This window comes from Leguminivora glycinivorella, chromosome 13 (assembly GCF_023078275.1).
Source record: "Leguminivora glycinivorella isolate SPB_JAAS2020 chromosome 13, LegGlyc_1.1, whole genome shotgun sequence".
Taxonomy (NCBI): domain Eukaryota; kingdom Metazoa; phylum Arthropoda; class Insecta; order Lepidoptera; family Tortricidae; genus Leguminivora; species Leguminivora glycinivorella.
The window spans coordinates 21,157,418-21,181,722 of record NC_062983.1 but is presented as its reverse complement, the minus strand read 5'-3'; the positions used below and the strand labels follow the sequence as shown (position 1 = coordinate 21,181,722).

Sequence of the window (24,305 nt, the reverse complement as noted above, 5' to 3'; positions counted from 1 at the left end):
AAATTATATTATTATATGCCCGACATAACTTCCCGTTAAATATTTTAGTTGCCTGGTTAATTATATGCCTAATATTAATAAGCCGAATTTATTTTTGGTTTAAGCAGTTACTGAGAGGTAGCTATAAATATAAAAACACCATGTTTTACATGATATCTACTGAATTCATTTTGACTGAGTAGCGTATAAACTCGTATACGATTCTCGCATATGTGTTTTGTTTACACGGAGACATACAAATATCAAAGGCGAGGCGATTATCGCCCCCTCTCGTGCGATATCGTACGCATAGTTTACATGATACGATATTTTTTCTCGTACTTCGATAATCGTACGTTCGAGGCAAGAAACTCGTACCATCTAAATGGGGCTTTATGATTAAAAATCATCATTTATATAGGTAAATTCTACCAGCCAGCTCGAGACATCAAGTTAAAATTTATATGAAATTACTTTGCACTCTTCTTGATAAAATACAATTTTGCTATCTGTTTTCAAATAGCAAAGTAAGCCTTTACCAGTTGGTGTGGTGAAAACATTTTTTCTTTTTGATTTTGAGGTATTTTTTTTCTGATCTGTAATGTAATAGTTATACAGAGTCATATATGTGTTTCACTAATAGTCTGTGATAACAATGTGTTGATCATTCAGTCAATGTTACACTCTATTGAGGATCTTAAACAGAATGCCCTTCATGTCAATTAAAAAGTTAATGAATAATACCTAAAGTGACTCATAATATGTAAGAAGAATGTTATGTAGGTCAATGGATTTTCCTTTACATGATTATGTGAAGGGAAGTCCTAAAGTATAAGTAATTAGAGCAATGTCATATTCTCAACAATTTTGCCTTTGAGACATTAAATTGACAGTTGGGATTGGTCAATCTAGTACAACCCCTTAATTTTTAGGGTTCCGTAGTCAACTAGGAACCCTTATAGTTTCGCCATGTCTGTCTGTCCGTCCGTCCGTCCGTCCGTCCGTCCGTCCGTCCGTCCGTCCGTCCGTCCGTCCGTCCGTCCGCGGATAATCTCAGTAACCGTAAGCACTAGAAAGCTGAAATTTGGTACCAATATGTATATCAATCACGCCAACAAAGTGCAAAAATAAAAAATGGAAAAAAATGTTTTATTAGGGTACCCCCCCTACATGTAAAGTGGGGGCTGATATTTTTTTTCATTCCAACCCCAACGTGTGATATATTGTTGGATAGGTATTTAAAAATGAATAAGGGTTTACTAAGATCGTTTTTTGATAATATTAATATTTTCGGAAATAATCGCTCCTAAAGGAAAAAAAGTGCGTCCCCCCTCTAACTTTTGAACCATATGTTTAAAAAATATGAAAAAAATCACAAAAGTAGAACTTTATAAAAACTTTCTAGGAAAATTGTTTTGAACTTGATAGGTTCAGTAGTTTTTGAGAAAAATACGTAAAACTACGGAACCCTACACTGAGCGTGGCCCGACACGCTCTTGGCCGGTTTTTTTTAATAATTAATGGATCTACGGTTGTATTCACATTATTATATTGCTAATGCTGTGACATGTTAATTTTTTATACAATTTGATTTAATTGAGAAAATAGACCTTAATTTTATGGTAGGTACTAAAGATGACATCAGAAATGTATTCAAAACTACCCTTATACACCAAATGGAGTGTCCACACGCTGGCAAGCAATAAACACAAATGAATGGATAACAGATTGTTTTTTTTTATCATTCCCAGTGATCAGTGTCTGTTCTGGGGGGTCTGTTTGACCAACTACATATCCATACATACTACATAGTCCCGATTTTAAAAATAATTAAGTGTAATAATCGTGAAAGTTTAAATCAGTGTTTTACATATCACCATGCATGTGGATTCCGTGTTTGTGTTTGGTAGTGTTTGTAACAGACACAAAGCATGTGGAGCTGCCATTACATAGGTATAGTCAACCAATTGGAACCCTAGGCCACTCTACAACCATGTCAAAATGACAAGCAGTAAGAGATTTCTTACAATCTGATTTATAACGTCACTTTGACATAGTTCTACAGTGGCCTAGGGTTCCAATTAGGGATGTCACGAATGTCGCATGTGTCACATTCGCGAATGCGAATGCGAATATTCAGAATGCGAATGTGCGAATGCGAATGCGAATATCGCTGAATTTCATAAAAAAACAAAATAAAAACCAAGCAATCACCAACAACCCGCTAGGTAAAAAAAATTTTTTTTTTATACTACGTCGGTGGCAAACAAGTATACGGTCCGCCTGATGTAAAGCGGTCACCGTAACCTATGGACGCCTGCAACTCAAACAGTGTCACATGCGCGTTGCCACCCCATTAGAAACTTGTACACTCCCTTTTGCTGTGTTAAGTACACAGCAAAAAGGAGTGTACAAGTTCCAAGGAGGGTAGGGAGGGGAGGGGAGGGAGGGGGGGGATGCTTACTATTGGTCAAAATGCCGAGTACGAACTTCACGCCGTACGAATTTGACCTATCTGCGCATGCGCGAGTCGACAGTCGACAAGTAGCAATTGGAGCGGCCGGCACGGGCGAGGAACAAGCTGCGACTTGCACACATTCGCATTCGCAAAACATTCGCATCGTTTGAAGCGAATGCGAATGTCAATGCAAATGTTTAAAAGAATGCGAATCATTCGCATATGCGAATGCGAATGCAAATATTCGTAACATCCCTAGTTCCAATTGGTTGACTGTACATAACAGAGATGTCAAGATTTTTATGAACTTACCTCAGCGTCATTTGAAAATAGCTTTAATTCATATGTCTCATTCATGGACACTACAGCTTTTAAGTTTTCATTCTCCTTCAGCTGCAAAAAAATACATTAACATTTAAAATTACATGTCATCACTTAGATAGTACTTGGCGTAGTAAAGTTGCGTACTAGAAGAGAGGCCCATGCTCAGCTTCTTCTTCCTCCTACCCTTATCCCACGTTATGTGGGGTCGGTACAACACGTCTTCCTCTTCCATTCTCCTCTATCTTTCGTCATCTCAACACTCACATCTTTCTTCCTCATATCCTCTTTCACACAATCCATCCAGCGTTGTTTGGGTTTACCCCTCCCTCTCCATCCATCAACCTTCATCTCCAACATTCTTTTGCCTATATGACATTCATCCCTCCTCATTACATGACCGAACCACGCCAACCTGCCACTCCTCATCTTTTCCGTTATAGGCGCAACTTTCAAACTTCCCCTAATATACTCATTCCTGATCCGATCCATTCTGGTCACTCCACACATCCATCTCAACATTCTCATTTCCGCTACGTGCACTCTCCTTTCATCCTCCACCTTTGTCGCCCAGCATTCAGATCCATACAATGCAACAGGCCTCACAATCGTCTTGTAGATTTTCCCCTTAAGTTTAAGGGGCATCCGTCGATCGCATGTTGTCCCTGAGACCTGTCGCCATTTCATCCATCCCGCATTTATTCTATTGCTCAGCAGTGGGTGATAAAGGGCTGATATGATGATGATGAGATAGTACTTATATTGATTATAAAAGCAAATAGGTTAATTAGCAATTAGCTATTAAAATCAGGATTAATTAATAAGATAATCCTATATTTTTTTATTTTTATTTTATTGATAATGGGAAACAAACAGCGAAAATAACACATATAAAAGAATTACAATTTAGATATACATAGGCCAAAAACAGTTTCCACTACTGAATTTAACAATTATGGTTGCTCAGGGAAGACATGACTTGTTCTACGATTATAATCAAACGAAATATACATATGTAATGTTAAACATAACTGATTTTAGATTAAATATGCATATTAATAAATGCCCACATGCCTTACTCTAACTTATCAAACTAAGTATCTACTTAATAAATAAAATGTCTAGAATTAATACATTTAAATTTTGAATTTTGAGTAGGTATCCAATATTATTACTATTTATATATATTATATATATATTTTATTTATTTGCTCTTAATTGCAGAAACAAATTTTGGTACTGATGAAATGTGAAACATGTCAATATGACAGTATTTATCATTGTAATTTCTACACGCTCTTACGATAAATCTGTTCCGTGCGTATGTTGTTCTATGAGAAGGAATAGCAAATAATTTAGAGGAGCGCGTGCGGTGGTTCGGGCATCGCAGGGCGGCGCGGCCGAGCAGCGCGGGGGAGTCCATCAGTCCGTTTAAGATTTTATATAGTAGGATTTGATCTCTGTATTCACGCCTTATTTTAAGGGGAATTATATTATTAGTATTAAATTCCTTGAATTTATACTTCATCCGCCTTATAAATTTTTTTTGTATATTTTCTATAGAATTTATATGTGTTAAAAAATGAGGACTCCATACAGTGGAGGCATATTCTAAGTGAGATCTTACATAAGCATTATATAAAAGAATCAATGTCCTGGAATCTTTAAAATCTTTTGTCTGTCTAAATATAAACCCGAGCATGCTGTAGGCCTTTCGAACAATTTTATCAACATGGGTGATTAACCGCAACTCATGATCAAGATTTACTCCAAGGTCTTTTATTTCCGTCATCTTTTTAAGGGGTTGCCATTTATAGTGTAGTCATAAACTATGGGAGTACTTTTGCGAGAAAATGTGATAGAGCAACATTTTTCGATATTAAGGCTTAGTTTATTGTTTTGGCAGTAGTCATTTAATCTATCCAGATCGCGTTGTAGATTGAGACTGTCGTTATGCGATGTGATCACACTGAATATCTTCATGTCATCTGCATACAACAAAACTTCAGAATTATTAAAACAGTCAGTGACATCATTAATAAAAACGTTGAATAACAACGGACCTAGATGGGAGCCTTGAGGGACCCCTGACGAGACAGGTACAAAACTAGAAGTATGACCTTTAACTGCCACCGCCTGCGTTCTGTTGCGAAGATAAGATGTGAGCCATCTCAAAAGGTTTCCGTGGATTCCAAATGTTTCTATTTTGTTTATAAGCAAGGAATGGGGAATTCTATCGAACGCTTTGGAAAAATCTGTGTAAATAGCGTCTACTTGTGCACCTTTGTCCATTGCAACCAATGAATAATCAAGTAATTGGCAAAGGTTGGTTTCTATGGATCTTTTGTTAACGAAACCATGTTGATGAGGAGTAAGCATTGGTCTAATTACACGATAAAGCGTATCATATATTATTTTTTCAAAAAGCTTCGGTAGTACGGATAGTTTTGAAATACCACGGTAATTTTTTATGTTTCTTTTATCCCCACTTTTAAAAATAGGAACAACGATCGATTTTTTCCAAATGCCAGGCATCACGCCGGTTTCCAAAGAAAGGTTAAACAAATAGCTAATTGGCGCTGCTAGAGTTGTACGACACCTATGAAGAAAAACTGGATGAATACCATCAGGCCCACTACCTTTGGAAACCTTTAATGATTTTAAGTACTTTTCAACAATGGTTGAAGTAATCTCAACATTGTTTAAAATATGATTACATGGACTGTTATTATTATTATTAATAGTGTTGACAGTCAAATCTACATCTCCCACAAAGACCGACTGAAAAAATGAATTAAATAACTCTGAAATTTGTTGGCCATCAGAGCCCGTTACATGATCTAAGAAGAGGGAGTCAGGTATGCCGCTATTTTTAGTTTTTGATTTTATAAAACTCCAAAATGATTTTGAATTGTGGCGAATATTCTTTTCAGTCCTAGATATGTACAGATTATAACAGGAAACTTCTAACTTCTTAATTTCAGCACGTATCCCTGAAAAAGTAATGTAATCTGACTGTCTTTTGTAGTTTTTCCATTTTTTGTGTATTTTATTTTTTTTATTTATCATTTTTATTAGCTTATATGAATACCAAATAGGATATTTACGTTTATTGGAATTAATGGTTTTGGTTGGTATAAGTGTATCTATTATGTCATTTAAAATTATGTAAAAATTGTTAACAGATGTTTCTACGTTTTCCGATAAAAGATAGTGGTCCCAATCTATTTTCTGTAGCTCAGCGTTCACCAAGTCGTAATCTGCCGCAAAAAAACGACGGATTGTACGAGGGGCAGGTTTCAAAGAGTGGTCTACCAACCTTATATCAGTATTTACACAAAATACCGGGTGATGACCATCTATAGGCACTAAAGGTTCTACAGAAGATAATTTACACAAATTGTTTGAAATAACTAAATCTAAGTGTCTATTATTTTTATTTGGGATATTATTAAATTGATGCCAACCAGTAAAGCTAATGAATGCTGAGAGTTGTGATGTTAAAGAATTGCAACTGGGATTCATCATTATCATACTATTTTTATCATTATGTGCAGATTTCCAGACAGCATCCGTGATATTAAAATCTCCCATGACCACAAAAATGTCATCCGGGAAATCTGTGTATAAGTCTGACACGTGTTCAAAGAACGAAAGTTGAGATTCTGCCTGAGACTTGATTTGGGGGAAGTAACATACAAATAGTCTAAATTTTTTAGCTATAGGGCCCTGCAGTATGTGAATGTCTATCCAGGTAATTTCGGCATCAGGTAAATCAGTAAAAGAGCGAAAGTCTCGAGGTTCTACGTTTAGCTGACTCCGCACGGCCACGAGTGTGCCGCCGCCGCGCGTCAACCCACGTCTTGCGTAGTCGCGGTCCGTGCGATAAACGTTATAGCGAGAGTCAAATAGTTCGCCATCGAAAATACCTGGTAGGAGCCAAGTTTCAGTGATGCAAATCAGGTCATAATTATTTCGCAATACGTTACGCAAAAATTCAGTTGTTTTTGAACGCAACCCACGAGCGTTTTGATAATAAATAGAAATATCTATCTTTTAACAAATATAAAAAGACCAATAAATGCGTATAAATGTATCGTTTTGAGAGCTTTAAGCATTAAAATGATAGCGGTTATTATTTTGGGCAAGGGTGTCAAAAAGAACATTTTTGTATTAATAATCATAAATAATAAATTTTCTGTGTGTATTCGAAGAGCATAGTGTGAATGAATATTATATTTTTTTTTATAGTAAACATTGTTTCTGCAATTTTTCAAATTATATCCATTAATTAGAGCATCAATAACAATTGTTTTTTTTAAATAGCCTAAATTTGTACCTAAACCTATAAATACCAAAAAAATAGCACTTATACAATTTTGTTTAAAGCGTTTTCAGATGTAATATAAAGTATTGGCGAGGTCTCGTTGCGGCGAACCATCACGGTGCAATTGCGAACCCAGCAAAACTTATATTCTTTCTTAGTGGCCCGCTGCTTCGCTTCCTTCAGAAGGTATTTGTTGTAGCTAGATAGGTGATCGTTTATATAAATTTTGTGCTGACTACCACTGTAACCAAGGTCAGCGGCTTTTAAGTTTTTCAGTTTACGCAGACAGGCCATAAAGTCATCCTTTTTGTATCGAGCCTGCATCTTCACAATAATAGGCTTTGGCTTGGAGTTGTCTGTATCATTCCTCACGGCGACCCTGGTAACGAAGTCAATATCAGTATTTGTGTTTAACGAGAAGCCGCTCGCTTCAGCTAATCTGTTTATGATATTGAAGAGATTTTCTCCTTTTATTTCAGGAACTCCGTTAATCTGTATATTTGAGCGCCGGACCCATTGCTCATTATTTCTAGAGTCAATCATAATGTCATTGATTGTTTTTTTGACGTCATCGAGTTCCGTCTTGCAGTCTTCCAGCGCGCTGACACGTGACTCTATATCGGTCATTCTCCCACCTAAGTCATCCAATTTAGAATCGATAGAATTCTTCATTTCTGCTATGTCTGTTCTGACTTGAGATAAATCCGATTGAATAGTTTGAATTGCGGAGAACTGCGCCTGTAATGCTGTTACTTTTGACAGAATGTCGTTTAATAAATCTGTAGGAGCCGGTGCGATAAAGGCACGAGGAGGCAGCTGGTACGTGTTTGGAGGCGTCGTTTGGAATGTGCTGTTGATAGATACTCTTGTGCAATTAATGCCAGTTGTGTCCTTGTTACTATCCATCGCTTCGTCGCACGACATCACTGAGTCGTTGAAGTATGACATCTCGGCGGTCGAAGCGACCGGCGTGTCGTCATTTCTGCGACGGCGAGTATTCACTGATGTGCAAAATGAACACAGCCAATTTTGTTTAAATTGATCTGTACATTGGGCTATTGATAAACTTAAGCACGTACAGTGATAATTATTTCCGCACCCAACACATTTTAGATCCCTGTTGACGTCGATTGGTAAGTCGCAGGAGAGGCAAGACATACTGTAAACCTAATATGAGTCTTAAGTTGTTAACAGTAAGGATCAAATCTCGAGCCCACGCTGAGTAATGTTAGAAGGCGTACAGTTATTTCGCGCAGCGCCGTTCAACCATACGTGGCCGAGCGGTTCGGTCGGTCAGCTGCGACGCGGCGGCCGCAAGATCAAATCCCGGCGCACAAAAGATGCAAAAAGTATCACCAAACAAACTTTCACATGCACGACACAAGTCCGAGCGAGAAGTCCGACACGATCCAATATGGCCGACGAGCTCAGTTCGAAATACTCCAAGAAGGACAAGGAGGCACCGATAATTTCACCCGTTCACTATAAACTAATTTTCGAAACAAATAAATTAAATAAATTAGTAAAAATATCCAACAAGCACACGTCCACTCTGAGCAGCGATCGGGACGAAAAAAAAAGTATAATCAAACTATAATCCATACTTAAATGGGAAAGTGTGTGTGTCTGTTTGTTTGTCCGTCTTTCATGGCAAAATGGAGCGACAAATCAATGTGATTTTTAAGTGGAGATAGTTGAAGGGATGGAGAGTGACATAGGCTACTTTTTGTCTCTTTCTAACGCGAGCAAAGCCGCGGGCAAAAGCTAGTATCATAATAAATAATTAAAATTTTAACAAATATGTTTTGTTGTGAGCTACTGCATGGGCTTAATTTAAGACATATCATGTTTTTTTATTGTTTAATATAGATCACTGTGATGGGTTAAAGTTATAGGTAAGCCCATGGAACATTAAGTCATTTATTCATTTGCAAGAATATTGTATACAACAAGTTCTTATAGTACCTTACATGAAACACTTGAAAGTCATAGTTTTTTGCTTATTTTAAATTAACTTTATACCTACTCATACTTAGAATACAAATCGTTTTTGTAGTATATCAAAAAAGGAGTGTGTTACCTACTATTCAACTGAAGCAAGTACTTTAAGTTAAACTTATTATTCTATAGACTGATCAAGTATGATTAAAAGTTGTGACAAATTGAAGTTTAAATTCACATCTCTGTTTTGATATAATTGGCAATTTCTGTGCACATAATAAGTCTGCCTTAACTGTTAATTGTTTGCCATTAGCTTATAAGACTGGTTCAATTACTAATCACTGTACAAACACATTATTGGCATAAAAAACCCTGCAACCAAATATACTCATACAAATCTAACATTAAGTACCTACATATCTCAAGTTGAACTAAGACAAACATTAGTAAACAAAGTTAGCATAACTATGCAAATAATAAATGAAGCCTTAGACACCAACCATTCATTCAACTAAATTAAATTCCCTTTCAAAAAGTTTCACTTTCACGGGCAAAAACTTGAGATTATAACCTTAAATGGGTACCTGTTTCGTCATCCCCTGGAAAGGCAGGGCACCAAGGATCACCGTGTCATCCATCCGATCATACCAGCGCCGGCTGGTCATCCTTTCCATCACCACATTGTATAATAAGGTTGGATAGAACGTCACCCGCGCGAACATTGCTGTGCCCTAGAATTTACAGTTAACTTAATAAACCAACGGTAGCGGACCGGTGTTCAAGACATGCCACTCGGTAATGAAGATGCCGTTGCCGTACCATGGTGAAAGCGATCGTGGTGGGGCGATTGAATTAATTTTGTTGTGCGTGCTCCTTTGAAAATGCTTCTGCTTGCACGGATCATCTGTCAGTGTCACTGTCAGTTTGACAGTGACGTTTTGTAATGTTGCCACACATAGAACAGTAAAACCTGCCATACAATAACATTCCGTGACAACTACCGTGACACATTTCGACAATATTACAAAATGCGAGGAGAAAGTTGACTTCTACTATTCTTTTCTTCAAATGATTGTAAGTAATATAGCATCTCATTTCAACTAAATCAGTCTGTCCAGACCAAAGTCCAGACAGTGCGTGGTTTTGCTGGATTGTGAGTAGTAAGCTTTAAAACGCGTTCATATAAATTAAAATGTTTTATTACTGAATGCAGCTAAAACCCGTAGTGCTAAATTTGAAACATTGAAATGGATCTGTCAAAATTTTAGTGATCTTTTTGAATACCTTTTTAAAAAAGGGTAAAATTGTACCAAAAAAAATAGAAATGTGAAATTATTAGTGAAGAAATAAATTATCTCCGCCTGCGGGACACCTTGAACGGGATCAGTCCTTAACTCGTAAGTAACCTATGCTTTATTTCGACTAGATAATAAAAATGTTTTATTGTGCTGTAATGCCGCATAATGATATCGATTTGTGATTGTTTAAAACAGATTGTGGTTGTAAATGTGTTTCCGCTTTATGCTTATGACTGCGGCTTGCGGGATGGTCGTAATTTTACTTGTGCAAATGATTGGCTTTAAAGGAACCCAATAATAACTCTTTATCCACTTCTATATACTCATTATATGTCTAATTTATTATATTCCAAATTATTTATATATGTAACTATAAGTATTCGGTTCCAGGTGATCATGTAGATAGCCAAAGCAGCTGTGTAGGTAATGAAATAAATGCTGATTCAATGAAATACATGAAACTGATGTCTATTTATTATTAATATTTAATCGCTATTCTAAAAGCCAGTGGATGCTGAAAGATTTAATTATTAATATTTACACACACAAATTATTATACCAGTAATGATAATTTGTATAGACCTTGCTTGCAGTCTTGTATAATTTGGAGGAAGCTTTTTAATGTCAGATGATAATTTCTACTTTAATAACTAAATGTAGTTTGAAACCAAGTGTAGATATTACTGACCAAACTAGAAAGCTTTTTGCAGGATTACAAATAAGACTGTATACAGGGTCTAATGAAGAAATTCTTTTAATAAAACAGAAACTCATTGCATTTAAGTAATAGTTTGTTTTTCCCATATTGACTGGAGCCATGGATTCCATGGATCCTGTGGAGGAGGCAGTGCTAGTGAGTAAGACCCCTCCCGTCCCGGACACACCTAGGGTACATGCAAAATGCAACCGTCCACATACCAGGTGGTCTGCAGTACTTGACATACTTTTACTATATACATTTTATATAATGTGTTCTTGAAATCCAAATTGTCAAGACTTTTTATTGTATGATTATCACAAGTACATATTATATTCGATTTGATGAAAGTTAAATACTCTTTACTCTATTTTGACACTTCACTTTTCGTACCACTTATATACATACTAAAAAGAAGCACAATGATATTATTTAACCCCGTCAGACCCAATGTAGTACATTAAAATGTACATGTTTTTGCAATCTAATTAGATTTTTTCATGAACCAAATAAAGTAGCATTTTTTTATTTGAAACAAAATTCTTACCAAGTTACTTATTGAACAAGGTTCAAATACAAAATAGGAAAACTATGGTGGGTCTTATGAGGTTAAATACCTGTAAATGAACATTAAATTATTATTTAGAATTTGTAAGAGCCAATATAACTTCTAAACGTTAATTAAACTATTTAAATCTTTTGGATTTCAAGATCATATTATCTAATACATTTATTTGATTTACACATTAGCACACATCCAATCCATACTTGCATGTATATATTGTGACACACAGCAGCTGTTTCTATTGTTGCTGCTTCCTCTTAGCTTTTATTCTAGCTTTATTATAACTAGGCAGGCAAGTATTACATGCTTATTTAAACCATATTACAAACTGTAATCTTTGATACATGTTCATATAATATCTACTGATTACTTTCTGATTCTTACTTTCTATTAGATCATAATAAAAGTAATACAATTAGTTTTTTTTTAAATGACGGAATAATTCAATCCATGCATTTTATAAAAAAATATATGTAGTCTTATTTATTTATAAAAAAACCTACATTTCACATGCTTTTAAAATAGGTATTAAATCTCTAAAGTAAGCAATACCGGAAAAAAAACATGGCATCAGTACAATACGTATTGCATACAGTAATTTATTGAAACTCATTATAATAAATGAATATCCATTCAAATACAAGTTTTCACTTTATGTAATAATAACACTATGGGGTAACTAACTCGTCTACCGCCAGTCAACCGTATCTGAAATTACGCTATTCTATAGTAACATTAGTAACCATAGCGACCGCACAGCTAACCTTTTATCGTCATGCCAAGAACTACTCTATTCACACGCAGAAAGTTCAAATATCGAACGAACGTCAGCGTTCTAAGACCTTTTTAAAATGACTAATCGATAAACAATACTGGCACACTGGCACGTCCATTGACAATCAATTGTTTTTTTAACGATTCGGGTTTTTCGCGCCATTGATGAATCGCGATGAAAAAGTTTTCCTCAGAGCGAGACGAACTTATCTGTCTCGTGTAAATGCATCTCGCTCTAGCGTGGCGCGTGTTTTGAACCTGTCAGTCGCGAAGTGGCTCAGCGGCGTAGCGCTGCGTGCTCTCCGCTGTGATGTGAAAATTTGTGCGATGGGAAAACTATTTGAGTGAGTTTTTTTGTTTAATTTTCATCACAATGAAATCAGAGAAATTATAATCATAGTTCACCCAAAATTTGTCATTGAATATAAACAATTTTTTTTTTTACATATCGGATAAAGACGTAAACTAACAGAAAATAAGGTACATTTTTTCACATATGTAAAAACGTGTGAAGTTATTTATATCCACAAGTCCTATTGATTTTTTTAACATAGGTCTGTTTGACTATAATAGATTACATTGACATTGGATTAGTAGTTTATCTCTTTATCGTCCATGATTTCAAATATAACATTGAACTTCTGTTAGTAAACACAAATATACCTAATAGGTTTGTACCTAGTTACAAAGTACAAGATATTTTTTCAATATATTATATTTTGAGTTTCGTGTTTCAAATTCGTAATATTTATTACTCAAGAATAGTATTTAATTCAAAATTATTCCTTTCAATGTCTGTTAGTATTGCAATTGAAACAAAACAGGAAAGTCAAAATGTCAAGTTTTCAGGACTTGATTCCAAACTTTTTTTAAAACCAATGTAAATTAAAAAAAGTAAATCCACCATCTTAAACTTCCATTCAATATTACGAGAGGTCAAATTCTCTCGACCCGATCGCATTGTTGTTACAACTTAAGTCAACAATTTTTACATTTCCATATACTCGAGTTCATTGTCAACATTCGGAAATGTACCACTTCTCTTTATCTTTCCAAACTTGGACTTTGTGGCTTTACACAATAAAGTTGACATATAACATTGTGGAGTATTGACATATCGTTTCACGTGAAGGCGCTAGAGCGTGGTACTGGTGCAAGCAATTAACCTTTAAATCCGTCATGTCAATTGTACATATAAATATTATAAACTATAGAAAAGCGTGTATCCGACGCCAACTAATATAATGCCTCTCGCATCGGATGATGGTGGTTCCTATGCCTTTTTTAGGGTTCCGTAGTCAACTAGGAACCCTTATAGTTTCGCCATGTCTGTCTGTCCGTCTGTCCGTCCGTCCGTCCGTCCGTCCGTCCGTCCGTCCGTCCGCGGATAATCTCAGTAACCGTTAGCACTAGAAAGCTGAAATTTGGTACCAATATGTATATCAATCACGCCAACAAAGTGCAAAAATAAAAAATGGAAAAAAATGTTTAATTAGGGTACCCCCCCCTACATGTAAAGTGGGGGCTGATATTTTTTTTCATTCCAACCCCATCGTGTGATATATTGTTAGATAGGTATTTAAAAATGAATAAGGGTTTACTAAGATCGTTTTTTGATAATATTAATATTTTCGGAAATAATCGCTCCTAAAGGAAAAAAAAGTGCGTCCCCCCCACTCTAACTTTTGAACCGTTGTTTAAAAAATATGAAAAAAATCACAAAAGTAGAACTTTATAAAAACTTTCTAGGAAAATTGTTTTGAACTTGATAGGTTCAGTAGTTTTTGAGAAAAATACGGAAAACTACGGAACCCTACACTGAGCGTGGCCCGACGCGCTCTTGGCCGGTTTTTTTTATAGAAAAGCTGTCGCAGTATGTAACTTTTGGAAATTTAGCACAACAGTTTATTAGAAATGTAAGTTTAGTGCCTATTTCATAGCTTTCTAAGTGAAACTGACGTAAAATAATGTTAAAGTGACCGTTATTTTTCTTGAAATTTATAAAGAAGGACTTATTTTCCATTTAATGGTCAAGAAAATTAGCACAGGCTGCAATAGGGGGGGGTGTCATGAAAGATAGCTAGGTACATATTTTTAAAGGATTAGCAAATCAGCATGAGACCCGCAAGAGCAAAAACATCCATAAACTACGGTAACAACTCACCATTTGTGATGTTAATAATTATATTTAAAACCTAAATTGTATCAAATAAATATGATATGATATGATGAAACACACATCGCGGTGTTTGAACTTCACTAGTCAAATAACACAAAACAACTCATAAATTAAAATCAAAATATTCAACACAGTCTTCCTCCGCCATATTTGGCCCACACGAGTCCCACTGCGCCCGTGACTCAGAGTGACTAAACCCAGGTTATGTGCGTGATATGCGAAGATTTATAATTAGGTAATTACTCACTATAACAGGGGGTATTTTAAATTTGGACTGATAGTTACGAAGATGTCGGTTCGAGTCCCACGTTGGCCAGAGTCGATCACTGTTGATTTTTTCATTGCGATTGATGTCTGCATTTATAATTTTCGAATTGTACCTAAGTTCCACAATAAAAAAAGGAAAAATCTATATGTTTATAATGAAACATTTGGATATATTAACTTAAAATTGTAGTTACATATCTTTAAACCAGTATCTCCTTTGATCAGTATTTTGACTAGTTTGTTAAACCAGTATCTATCTTTTATCTAAGACTTTGCTTGAGCATTGTACTTATTTTTGCAGAAAATTGGACTTTTGCAAACAAACACGTACTTTTGTCTAAACAAACATTTCAATAAATATTTCATGTGGGCAATAAGGACTGTATCGTTAATTATAGGGACAAAACAAACCTCGTCTAAATGTTGACATTTTGTATTATTATGGTCCGAGAGTATGATCTGAAGGTATTGGTACGTACTATTTGATATAAGAAGGTCTGATATTTTTTTTAATATCTGGGCGACCGAGCTTCGCTCGGTTCTATTTTAATATATCACGTCTTTAGATAAAAAAAAAACTCTTATAAATACAAAAACAAAAAAAAAGACAAAAAACAAAAACTTAATTTCTGACCGGGATTCGAAACCCTGACACCTACGATCTATCTGCGTACATTAGACCGACCTCGTGCGACTGAGCTAAGCGGAATCGCTGCGCGCGCGGCGAAATTAAGGACCATATTTTACGTTTACAAATGCGAAAGAAAAACTCATGAAAACTCGAAAATTCGCGTTTTCCGGGATCTAAGGCTACGCTAGATCGATTTTTCACCCCCGAAAACCCCCACAAAACAAATTTCAGCGAAATCGTTAGAGCGGTTTCTAAGATCGTCGGTATATATAAATAAATAAATAAATAAATAAATATACAAGAATTGCTCGTTTAATAGTATAAGATAAGATTTTAGGGACTTTATGGCACTTTCATTAAGGTCTAGCAAATACATTTCGGACAACCCCTAATCTGGCTTAATTTGAGAATATCTCTAAGACTCTTTGTACGGTTTCGACAAACAAAGGTTAATATGCTGCCAAAATATATTTTTTAAGAGTCCTCTTCATGGTTGTTCATTGGGTACTTGCAGAATAAATGCGGTGAATTTATATAATTTAAAAAAACGCATTTTTGAGCTGCGTTCCGGATTGCCGTAAATTTTTGATACAAGCAGGATGAGAGAAATATATAAAAAAAATTAGGCATAGGCCAATGTCTAATAGACATTCACGGTGTTTGAACAGTGCCTAAACCAGATCGATATAAACAGTGTACGATAGTTAAATTCGACATCAAAGTCGGAGTTAGTGTAAGCGCCATGCCACATTCTCTATATGGCCGTCATACACAGATCATGAACTTTATTTTTTAAAAATAACAGTGTCTAGACTATGTCTAGATATTCTGCTTTGTGGATCACGTGTCGTTGAGGTTCGCACTGCATAATTTTTTTTCGCAATTGTGTCGTCTTGTACGCATTTTGTGAATTTTCTAGTAGCATTTGTCCGAAATCGTAATTGGTACTCGGGAGGATTAAGTCAATGCTGTCTAAACCACATGCTTTACGTGGAGTTTCTAGGACAAAATGCGTACCTTAATATGTGCCTTATTAAGCCCAAGTCTTGTTATAAAAAAAATATAATAGCAAATAAATACGGCTACTCAAAGTTGTCTCCATATTTAACGATACAGTCTTTATTTCCCGTTTACAAAAAGTACGACCAAATTATCATTTATCTTTTCGCGGTTCGGTTCACAGACAAAGTTCTTACAAAATTATTAAGTACTATATGAAAAGCGCATTTGGTTCTTGAAAAGTTCTATATAATTTTCTTTTATGTGTAAAGTCAAACATGCAAAATTGACAAAGTTGTGAGAAATAATCAGGTTACAGTTTTAAATTTACCGCCTGTTTTCAAGCGAAGAAAGCCTCCAAATTTGCAACATTCCTAAAAATCGTAGTAAGTTATAGAAAGTGTATTTTCGCTATTCTAGTACGGAAGTCGATAGACAAAAGCGAACACAACTATAACCTTGAAAAAGCCCTGCCCAGCCGCACCTAATGTATTAATTTTTCACCATTAGTTCTATTTCAGTACCGTAGAATAATTTATAGCCACATTGACGAACGAGCTGGTTTCACACGGTATTACTTCGATTGTAAAAAGCTGATAGGATACGAGCCTTTAATAAATTATTTACCTTGGAATGTCCTTACAAAATAGCTTGTTTTTGTATGGTTATTCTTACAAAAAGACATTTCTTATAATCTACCTTTTAATGTAACACGAGATTCGTAAATGCGATTAATCGACATCCTAAGACCATTATAAATATAAGGTTATACCTCTGTATTAATCCATACTAATATTATAAATGGGAAAGTGTGTGTGTCTGTTTGTTTGTCCGTCTTTCACGGCCAAACGGAGCGACGAATTGACGTGATTTTTAAGTGGAGATAATTGAAGGGATGGAGAGTTGACATAGGCTACATTTTGTCTCTTTCTAACGCGAGCGAAGTCGCGGGCAAAAACTAGTAAATAATAATAATAGGTTAATCTGGGTCCAACAAAAACGAATCAAGTTCATCAAATATAGACTCGAGTTCCTACAAACTCAGTCCATAGATATGGTCCTATTGAACCTCTAAAATTGTAATATAAACGAAACAAGGCCCAACTAACACAATCGATGGTAACGATACTGCTTTTCAGGTAGGGGAGAATATTATTACGACTGAATTTTATCCGTGCTATGGAGGGCCAGACACGGTGCATAGACCTAGTGATATCTATGAAATTTGCACAGGAATTGAGCTATAGAAACGACAGTAAAATGTTGCCATAAAGATGGAAATAGAATTTATGGAAATAGATTCGAACGTAAAGAGCTTTCATTGTAACTTGTATGTAACTACAAATGACAATAATGAAGTGCATACGGTATATGTAGAAGGCAGTCAGGATAAGACGTAACTCCTATACAAAATGTACTGACGAGACGTTTTTTAAATTAGATTAAGGCGGCGTGGCGCTGACGTCCGTTCCGCGTCGGCGGACATGCGTCTCTTGAGTGTGGACGGTACCTTAAATAGACGGGACACTGAAATGTCTACCAAATTTTAAAATAAGTACAGATGTTCTGCACATCAGTCGTAGTATTTTTATTGTTCCACATCAATCTAAAGAAGAATGTTCTCACTTCTCAGAGAGTTCTACATATACAAGTCCTTTCGCTTTCAAGTCTCCTGTGAAAAGGGAAGTGACTAAGCGATCTGCATACGATCCCCCACGACCATGACCTTCCCCTTTGTTTCAAACCTGTCCATTAACTGTCCCTGCTCAGCTCCAACACGTGTTACAATTTCCCACATACTTAACCTTATTACAAGGACACATGGTCCAACTATTGTCAGTGGCTTCCTGGATCGATACCCGAATCGCGTTGCCATGGGAACCCGCAGACACTTTTACTCTTTTACTTGGTTCGTGTGAAGTACCGAGCGTACGTTGGTTAGGTATTCTGTGGGAGTAACGGACTGTAGGTAGACCTTATGACGGTTCAGTAAGGTTTAGGTCGGGAACTGATGATGGTGTTGCTGACGAATAGAGACGATCCTATTAGTGTAACTTCCAATATTATTTCTTTAACTATTCATTGGTTCATTTCTTGCCGAACCAAAAATATTTCAAATGTAACGTAGGTATTACGTATGAGTTTACAAAATCCAAAAAATACTCAATGACATATGTTGCAGTCTTATACTATCGTATTTTCAGGGAAATGCACAAACGTGTCAGTACAATAATCTAACCACAAAATTAAAATTTTGAAAAAACCCCCGAGTCCACTATGGACCGATATTCATGAAACATGGCTAAAAACACTCCCGATTAATTCAGCTTTCAAACAAAAATAACTAAACCTAAATCGGTTCATCCGTTCGGGAGCTACGATGCCACAGACAGACACACACACGCAGACAGACAAACTTATAACACCCCGTCGTTTTTGCGTCGGGGGTTAAAATGTACTTTGCTTGACTGAAGTAGCATAACAAATACGGAAGTTACTGTAAAAATACGATGGCTAAACATTAATGTAAGTACTTCACACCACAAGCCCACCACTCACGAGAGCCTACCGTGGCCTACGGTAGGCTCTCGTGAGTACCGTGGGATTCACTCAATCCGTGTAAGGATGTCCTATAATATTTTATTATTTTAGTACTCTGTCTATCTTGTCTGTATGTTTCTCCTGAAAGTAGATAAAATAAACAGCTGCAAGTAGGACGATAAAACAGGCCGTCCCTATCGCACTATTTGTAAGTGCGATAGGGACGGCCTGATATTTTATCGTCTATCGCGCGACCATTCTTCCCGTGCTGAGCATTAACACGCCTTTCCGTAAACAACCGACATTTTGGCAATCCTCATTCCCACCTGACACCGCTTTCCTGAAGTTGCGTGTCATTTTGGGGGGATGTCCCCCAATACAAATGTAAATGCAGGCAACGTTCACGACACCACAGATAATGTTTAGACGTTTAAACGCGAACATGTCGGGTTCGGAGACAGTATAGCCTAGTTTAAATAGTTTCGGATAAAATTGGCTGTGACAGACAGACGCACGGGTGATCCTATAAACTATAAAAGTTCCGTTTTCCCATTGTTAGGTACGGAACCCTAAAATTGGACTATTGTCACCAAATGGCACTTACAGTGCGATTCGGGGTAGAGATAGTGAACATCTTTCGTCGATGACTGAACATGAAGAAAATCTTGCAAAATTTTCTTTATTCTTGTGCAATTATTCATTCATATTAAATCAAATAACAGAAGTAGTAGAAGAAGCCGGTAGTAAATAAAATTAGCCGTACTGTATGAAATTTCTAATATATTTTTTATCTGTTGTTAGAATGAAAGCTTGAGATAATGTGTAGAACAAGAGAGAAAATGTAATGTAAAAATCATGGGGTTACGATTTTGTAGTTAAGATGATTTTGCGCGTGCGACGAATCTAATTGCCCTTTTTTTAAGCCTAAATTGCATATATTTAAAACATAGTTGTATACGGAGAAATGAATGAATTTGAGTTTCGTAAAAAGTTTTGAACTAGTAAATGATTATGCCTGTACATGAAGTGAATATAGTGGTGGTGGAACACAGAAACATACGCGTTTGGAGACAACTGGAGAAAGACCTTTATGACTCGTGAGTTTTGTCAATCGATATTTAAGTTACTTATACTAATTAAATATACGAAAACCTATCATAAGTATCAAAATAATATAGTATAAGTCGTTTCAAAATAAGGTAAAATAATCACCAAAATTGTAAAAACAGAACCATCTCTTTTTAATAAAAGAAGCCGTTTCCATGGTTACATTGCGGTTTACCTATTCCACGCATAACAACCGTAAAAGTGGAAAAGTCAATCAATTATTCACTGTATCCCTAGTTAATAAAGTTCAAATGTCAACTGTTTTTCGATGTTGCAAACTTTTTAACGACGGGGTCTTCGTGTTTTCCTTTTATTACTGCTATAATATGAAAAGAAAAACAAATGAAGTAGGAAGTTTATAAATTCAACTTTTTGTTCACCTAAATTCAAATCAAGATCAAGACCTTTACCTCTAATAATGGTGTTACAAGTGTTACAACATACTCATTCACCTTCATTCACACCTATGTAAAGCCAACTTAGCCAACTATCGATTTTAATAAATCTCTGCTAATAAATCAATAAGTTTGAGTTGTCATAATACATCATTTGGTCAACGACTATTCGACTTTGTTATTTACAATTTTATGCGTTATGTATGTTTGAAGATGGCATTAGACATAGACATAGACATAGACATTTTATTAATAATATTATAAATATTACACGTTCATCAATAAAATTATTTAACAGCAATTACATTAAGATTATTACAATTTCAGTCTAGTTATAATTTCGAATTTTTAATTGAAAGATGCATTCATTGATTATATTACATATGATATGTCATTTAGATTTGTTAATTTGATTTTATACATAATTATTATTTTATTCTAATATAAGTTATTTGGTAGGTCAAAGAAATCTTTTATGTCATAGAAGGAGTATTCTAAGAGCCACCTTCTTAACATTAGTGGGGCAAGGGCCAGATAATATTTATTCCGAACATTATTATACTCTACCACTAGACAAAGTCGCGGATAAAAACTTAGATTTAAAAGAATACTTATTTTGATCATCATATCACAAGCTTTTATAAACCCAAGTCAAATACTCACAGCCGAATGTACTCCCAAAATAAATTTATCAATCCCCAACACCCACGCTTTCATTATCAAAATCATTACCCCCATTTTCCAGCTCGGCTAATAATGGGCACTTTCGTCATGTGTCCAAAATAATGCCACTTGTCCAATATGGGCACCCGATGTCTCAATGCATACCAATTTCTAACCATTACTATACATACATCATTTACCGTCAAAAAGTTAATTGGTAAATAGCCCTATTGTTACGGAAATATAGTTGATATTTTGAAGTCAACAGTATGAGATAAGAGGTTTGGAAAGTAGTTGCCCATTTCAAATTACGTAAGACGCCAGCATTAGATGCTTGGGTGCCTCATTGTTACAAACAGGCGTATCAACTTTGTGGTACTACGGTGTTTACGCTCTTTTGCTGTCAAAGTAGAAGGTTCAATCAACTTTATTGACACTTTTTTTGTTATCCTGCGTCGAATCAGTATGTGCCAAATTACTTCCTGAGACGGAAATAGGTTTGTCATCTGATATTAGATTGATTGATGGCTTTTTAATAGTATTTGCGTTTCATCTATGATAGATACGAAAGACTATGTCAACGTAAGAAAATAGTCTTTTGTAATTAAGTAAACAAACATTTAGTGTGTTTAGTGCCACTAAAAGAACAAATATAAGAGTTTGACTCGAACCCACACGTTATTTGACCATCGTCCATCACACACCACACACGTATGTAAGGCCAGTAAAGATTGAGTTACACAATTTAGCACGAAATATATATCACTATGATCATTTGTACAGATATGTCTATTACTGTACAAACAAATGTATTATTTTTCCATTTATATCATGAGTTCAGTGCCCTCTAATAAAAATTTCAATCTTCTCTTGCATTGAAATGCTTTTACCAGCTTTTATTATTCTACATGTCTGTCTGCATGACGTCATTTATGCCCAGATTAGGTGTTAATCCACCATGGGTGCCAGACGATCGGCCGCCGAGCTATAGCGAATACAGTGAGATGGATAACTTAGTGTCAGTACAATGATTTATTCAATAGCTACGAGATTTAACCCTTAAATGCATGGTGATGTATATTATATGCATCATATATTTGATGGCCCGTGGCTCGATATGTAGCTATCCAAAATCACATTTATTGCTTAATTATTATTCATTATTTATTATTATTTAATAAAAAAAATAATGATTTACTATTTATTATTTAAGGATTAAGAGGAAATGGCGGAAAAGTGTGAAAAAACAGGACGATGGCGATTTTTAGTATGTGATTTAGGCTGATTTTTTCGGAGTTAGTAATTAGTTTATGTTTAAACATATATTTATCATAGAGGTTCCACAAATAGTGTACCTTTTTAATAGTAGTTATTTTTTTAAATAAAACTTACCAATTACGATTTATTTATTATATAAATAAGATTTGGCCTATTTAACTTCTAACACTGATTTAGTATAGAAATCGATCTTAAATATTTTTTTTATTATTTTTCCCAGAGTCAGAAAACCATTGTCTACATATATTAATATCTCTTTTAAATAAAAATTCATGCATTTATGGGTTAAATGTAATTTTTTGAAATATTTATTAGCTTATATGTAATTTTTATCATGAGATTAATGATAGTGGCTGCGTGACGTCATATAATAGTGCCCAGATTAGGTCTCAATCCACCATTGGTGCCAGACGGTCGGCTGAACTATAGTATAGCGACCTATAGGTAATAAATACAGTATCTAAAGCTTTTGATATTAATCTGGCCTAGATTCATCCATCAATCTGTTTAAAAGTTTTGGCCAATAAATGTTACTGTAGCCTGGAAAGTTTGAATACGGTTACGATAGAATTTATTGTTCAAGCATGTTTTATTTATGCAATAGTACATAACATCAGAGGCCGGGAAAATGAGGATTTCCGGCCAAGTGGGTATATGATAGGGATACGAGGCCGGGAATCCGTTTTCACGCCGAGGCATGTATAGTGCTTTTCTCAAACATACAATGAAATAAAAAAAAATGCTCTAAAGGACAATCACTACATAGTATAAAACAAAGTCACTTTTTCTGTCCCTATGTCCCTATGTCCCTATGTATGCTTAAATCTTTAAAACTACGCAACGGATTTTGATGCGGTTTTTTTTAATAGATAGAGTGATTGTAGAGGAAGGTTTACATGTAGGTATAGTACCCGTGCGAAGCCGGGGCGGGTCGCTAGTATTTTATAAAAAAAAGTTACTTTGCAGGCCTAGGCCTGAAAAATAATATGAAATCCCTTTACAGTCCTCTCGAGTTGTTTCGCCCAAAAAGCGATACTTCCCAGCCCATTTTAAGGAACGTAAAGACAATATTTCATTGCATGTTTGAGAAATAAATATTTACTGTTACACGTATATTAGGTACAACTGGTACATAGTATGGTATAACGTGCCTATGGGTTCCACTGTTAAATTAATAGATATTATTTTAAATGTTTTGTCGTGTTGTAGTTATTTGTCAAAAGCTAATCGCCAGAGACGTCGACATCGCCTCCTACGCATTGTAATCAGGTTGCTCGCAAGATGTCTAATTAATTATAATGATATTGCAGTCGGACTCATACATAATGTATGGGGGATTGCAAAAAACTCATGTTCATTAATAAATATAACACGTTTGTGATTACCGTCAGCCTACGGACTCTTCCGCTACATATATTGTTTATTTTCTTTTTTTGTGAAACAAATACTTTTTTGTACAGTCAACCAATTGGAACCCTAGGCCACTGTAACTATGTCACAGTGACGATGCAGTGACGTTATAAATCAGATTGTAGGAAATCTCTTACTGCTTTTCATTTTGACATGGTTGTAAAGTTGCCTAGGGTTCCAATTGGTTGACTGTACAGGATTGTGTTTTTATCATGAATACTATCCGAGCCGTGGTCCCGGGTTCGAATCCCGGTAAGGGCATTTATGGAATGCTGGAATCGACAATGGGCAATGTATTTGTAAATCGTTGTCGAAAAACACAAGCCTTTTGAGTTGTTTCATACTTTTAAGACTGTCATGATATTGCTCATTTCTATGGAACTGCCAAATTTTTTTGAAAAATCGCGATTTCGTCAAACCCTTTATAAAATATGGTCCCGTAATAAAAGTTGTCATTATGACCTCAAAAGTCACT

The 24,305-nt window shown here is 35.5% G+C and overlaps 2 protein-coding genes across 2 annotated transcripts in view; one reads left to right on the top strand and one right to left on the bottom strand.

The window, feature by feature from the left end:
• Positions 1-9,923, bottom strand: part of LOC125232344 (phosphatidylglycerophosphatase and protein-tyrosine phosphatase 1) — a 37,702-nt gene extending 27,779 nt beyond the window's left edge. Inside the window, exons 1-3 of the mRNA XM_048137973.1 lie at positions 9,846-9,923; positions 9,611-9,757; positions 2,750-2,830 (exon numbers count right to left, since the gene is read on the bottom strand). Of these exons, the coding sequence (XP_047993930.1) occupies positions 2,750-2,830; positions 9,611-9,757; positions 9,846-9,848 (231 nt within the window). The 5' untranslated portion in view covers positions 9,849-9,923. The remainder of the gene's footprint in view (positions 1-2,749; positions 2,831-9,610; positions 9,758-9,845) is intronic.
• A 2,729-nt stretch (positions 9,924-12,652) lies between these two features.
• Positions 12,653-24,305, top strand: part of LOC125232330 (tubulin polyglutamylase TTLL5) — a 51,055-nt gene continuing 39,402 nt past the window's right edge. The window contains exon 1 of the mRNA XM_048137957.1: positions 12,653-12,704. Within this exon, the coding sequence (XP_047993914.1) occupies positions 12,688-12,704 (17 nt within the window). The 5' untranslated portion in view covers positions 12,653-12,687. The remainder of the gene's footprint in view (positions 12,705-24,305) is intronic.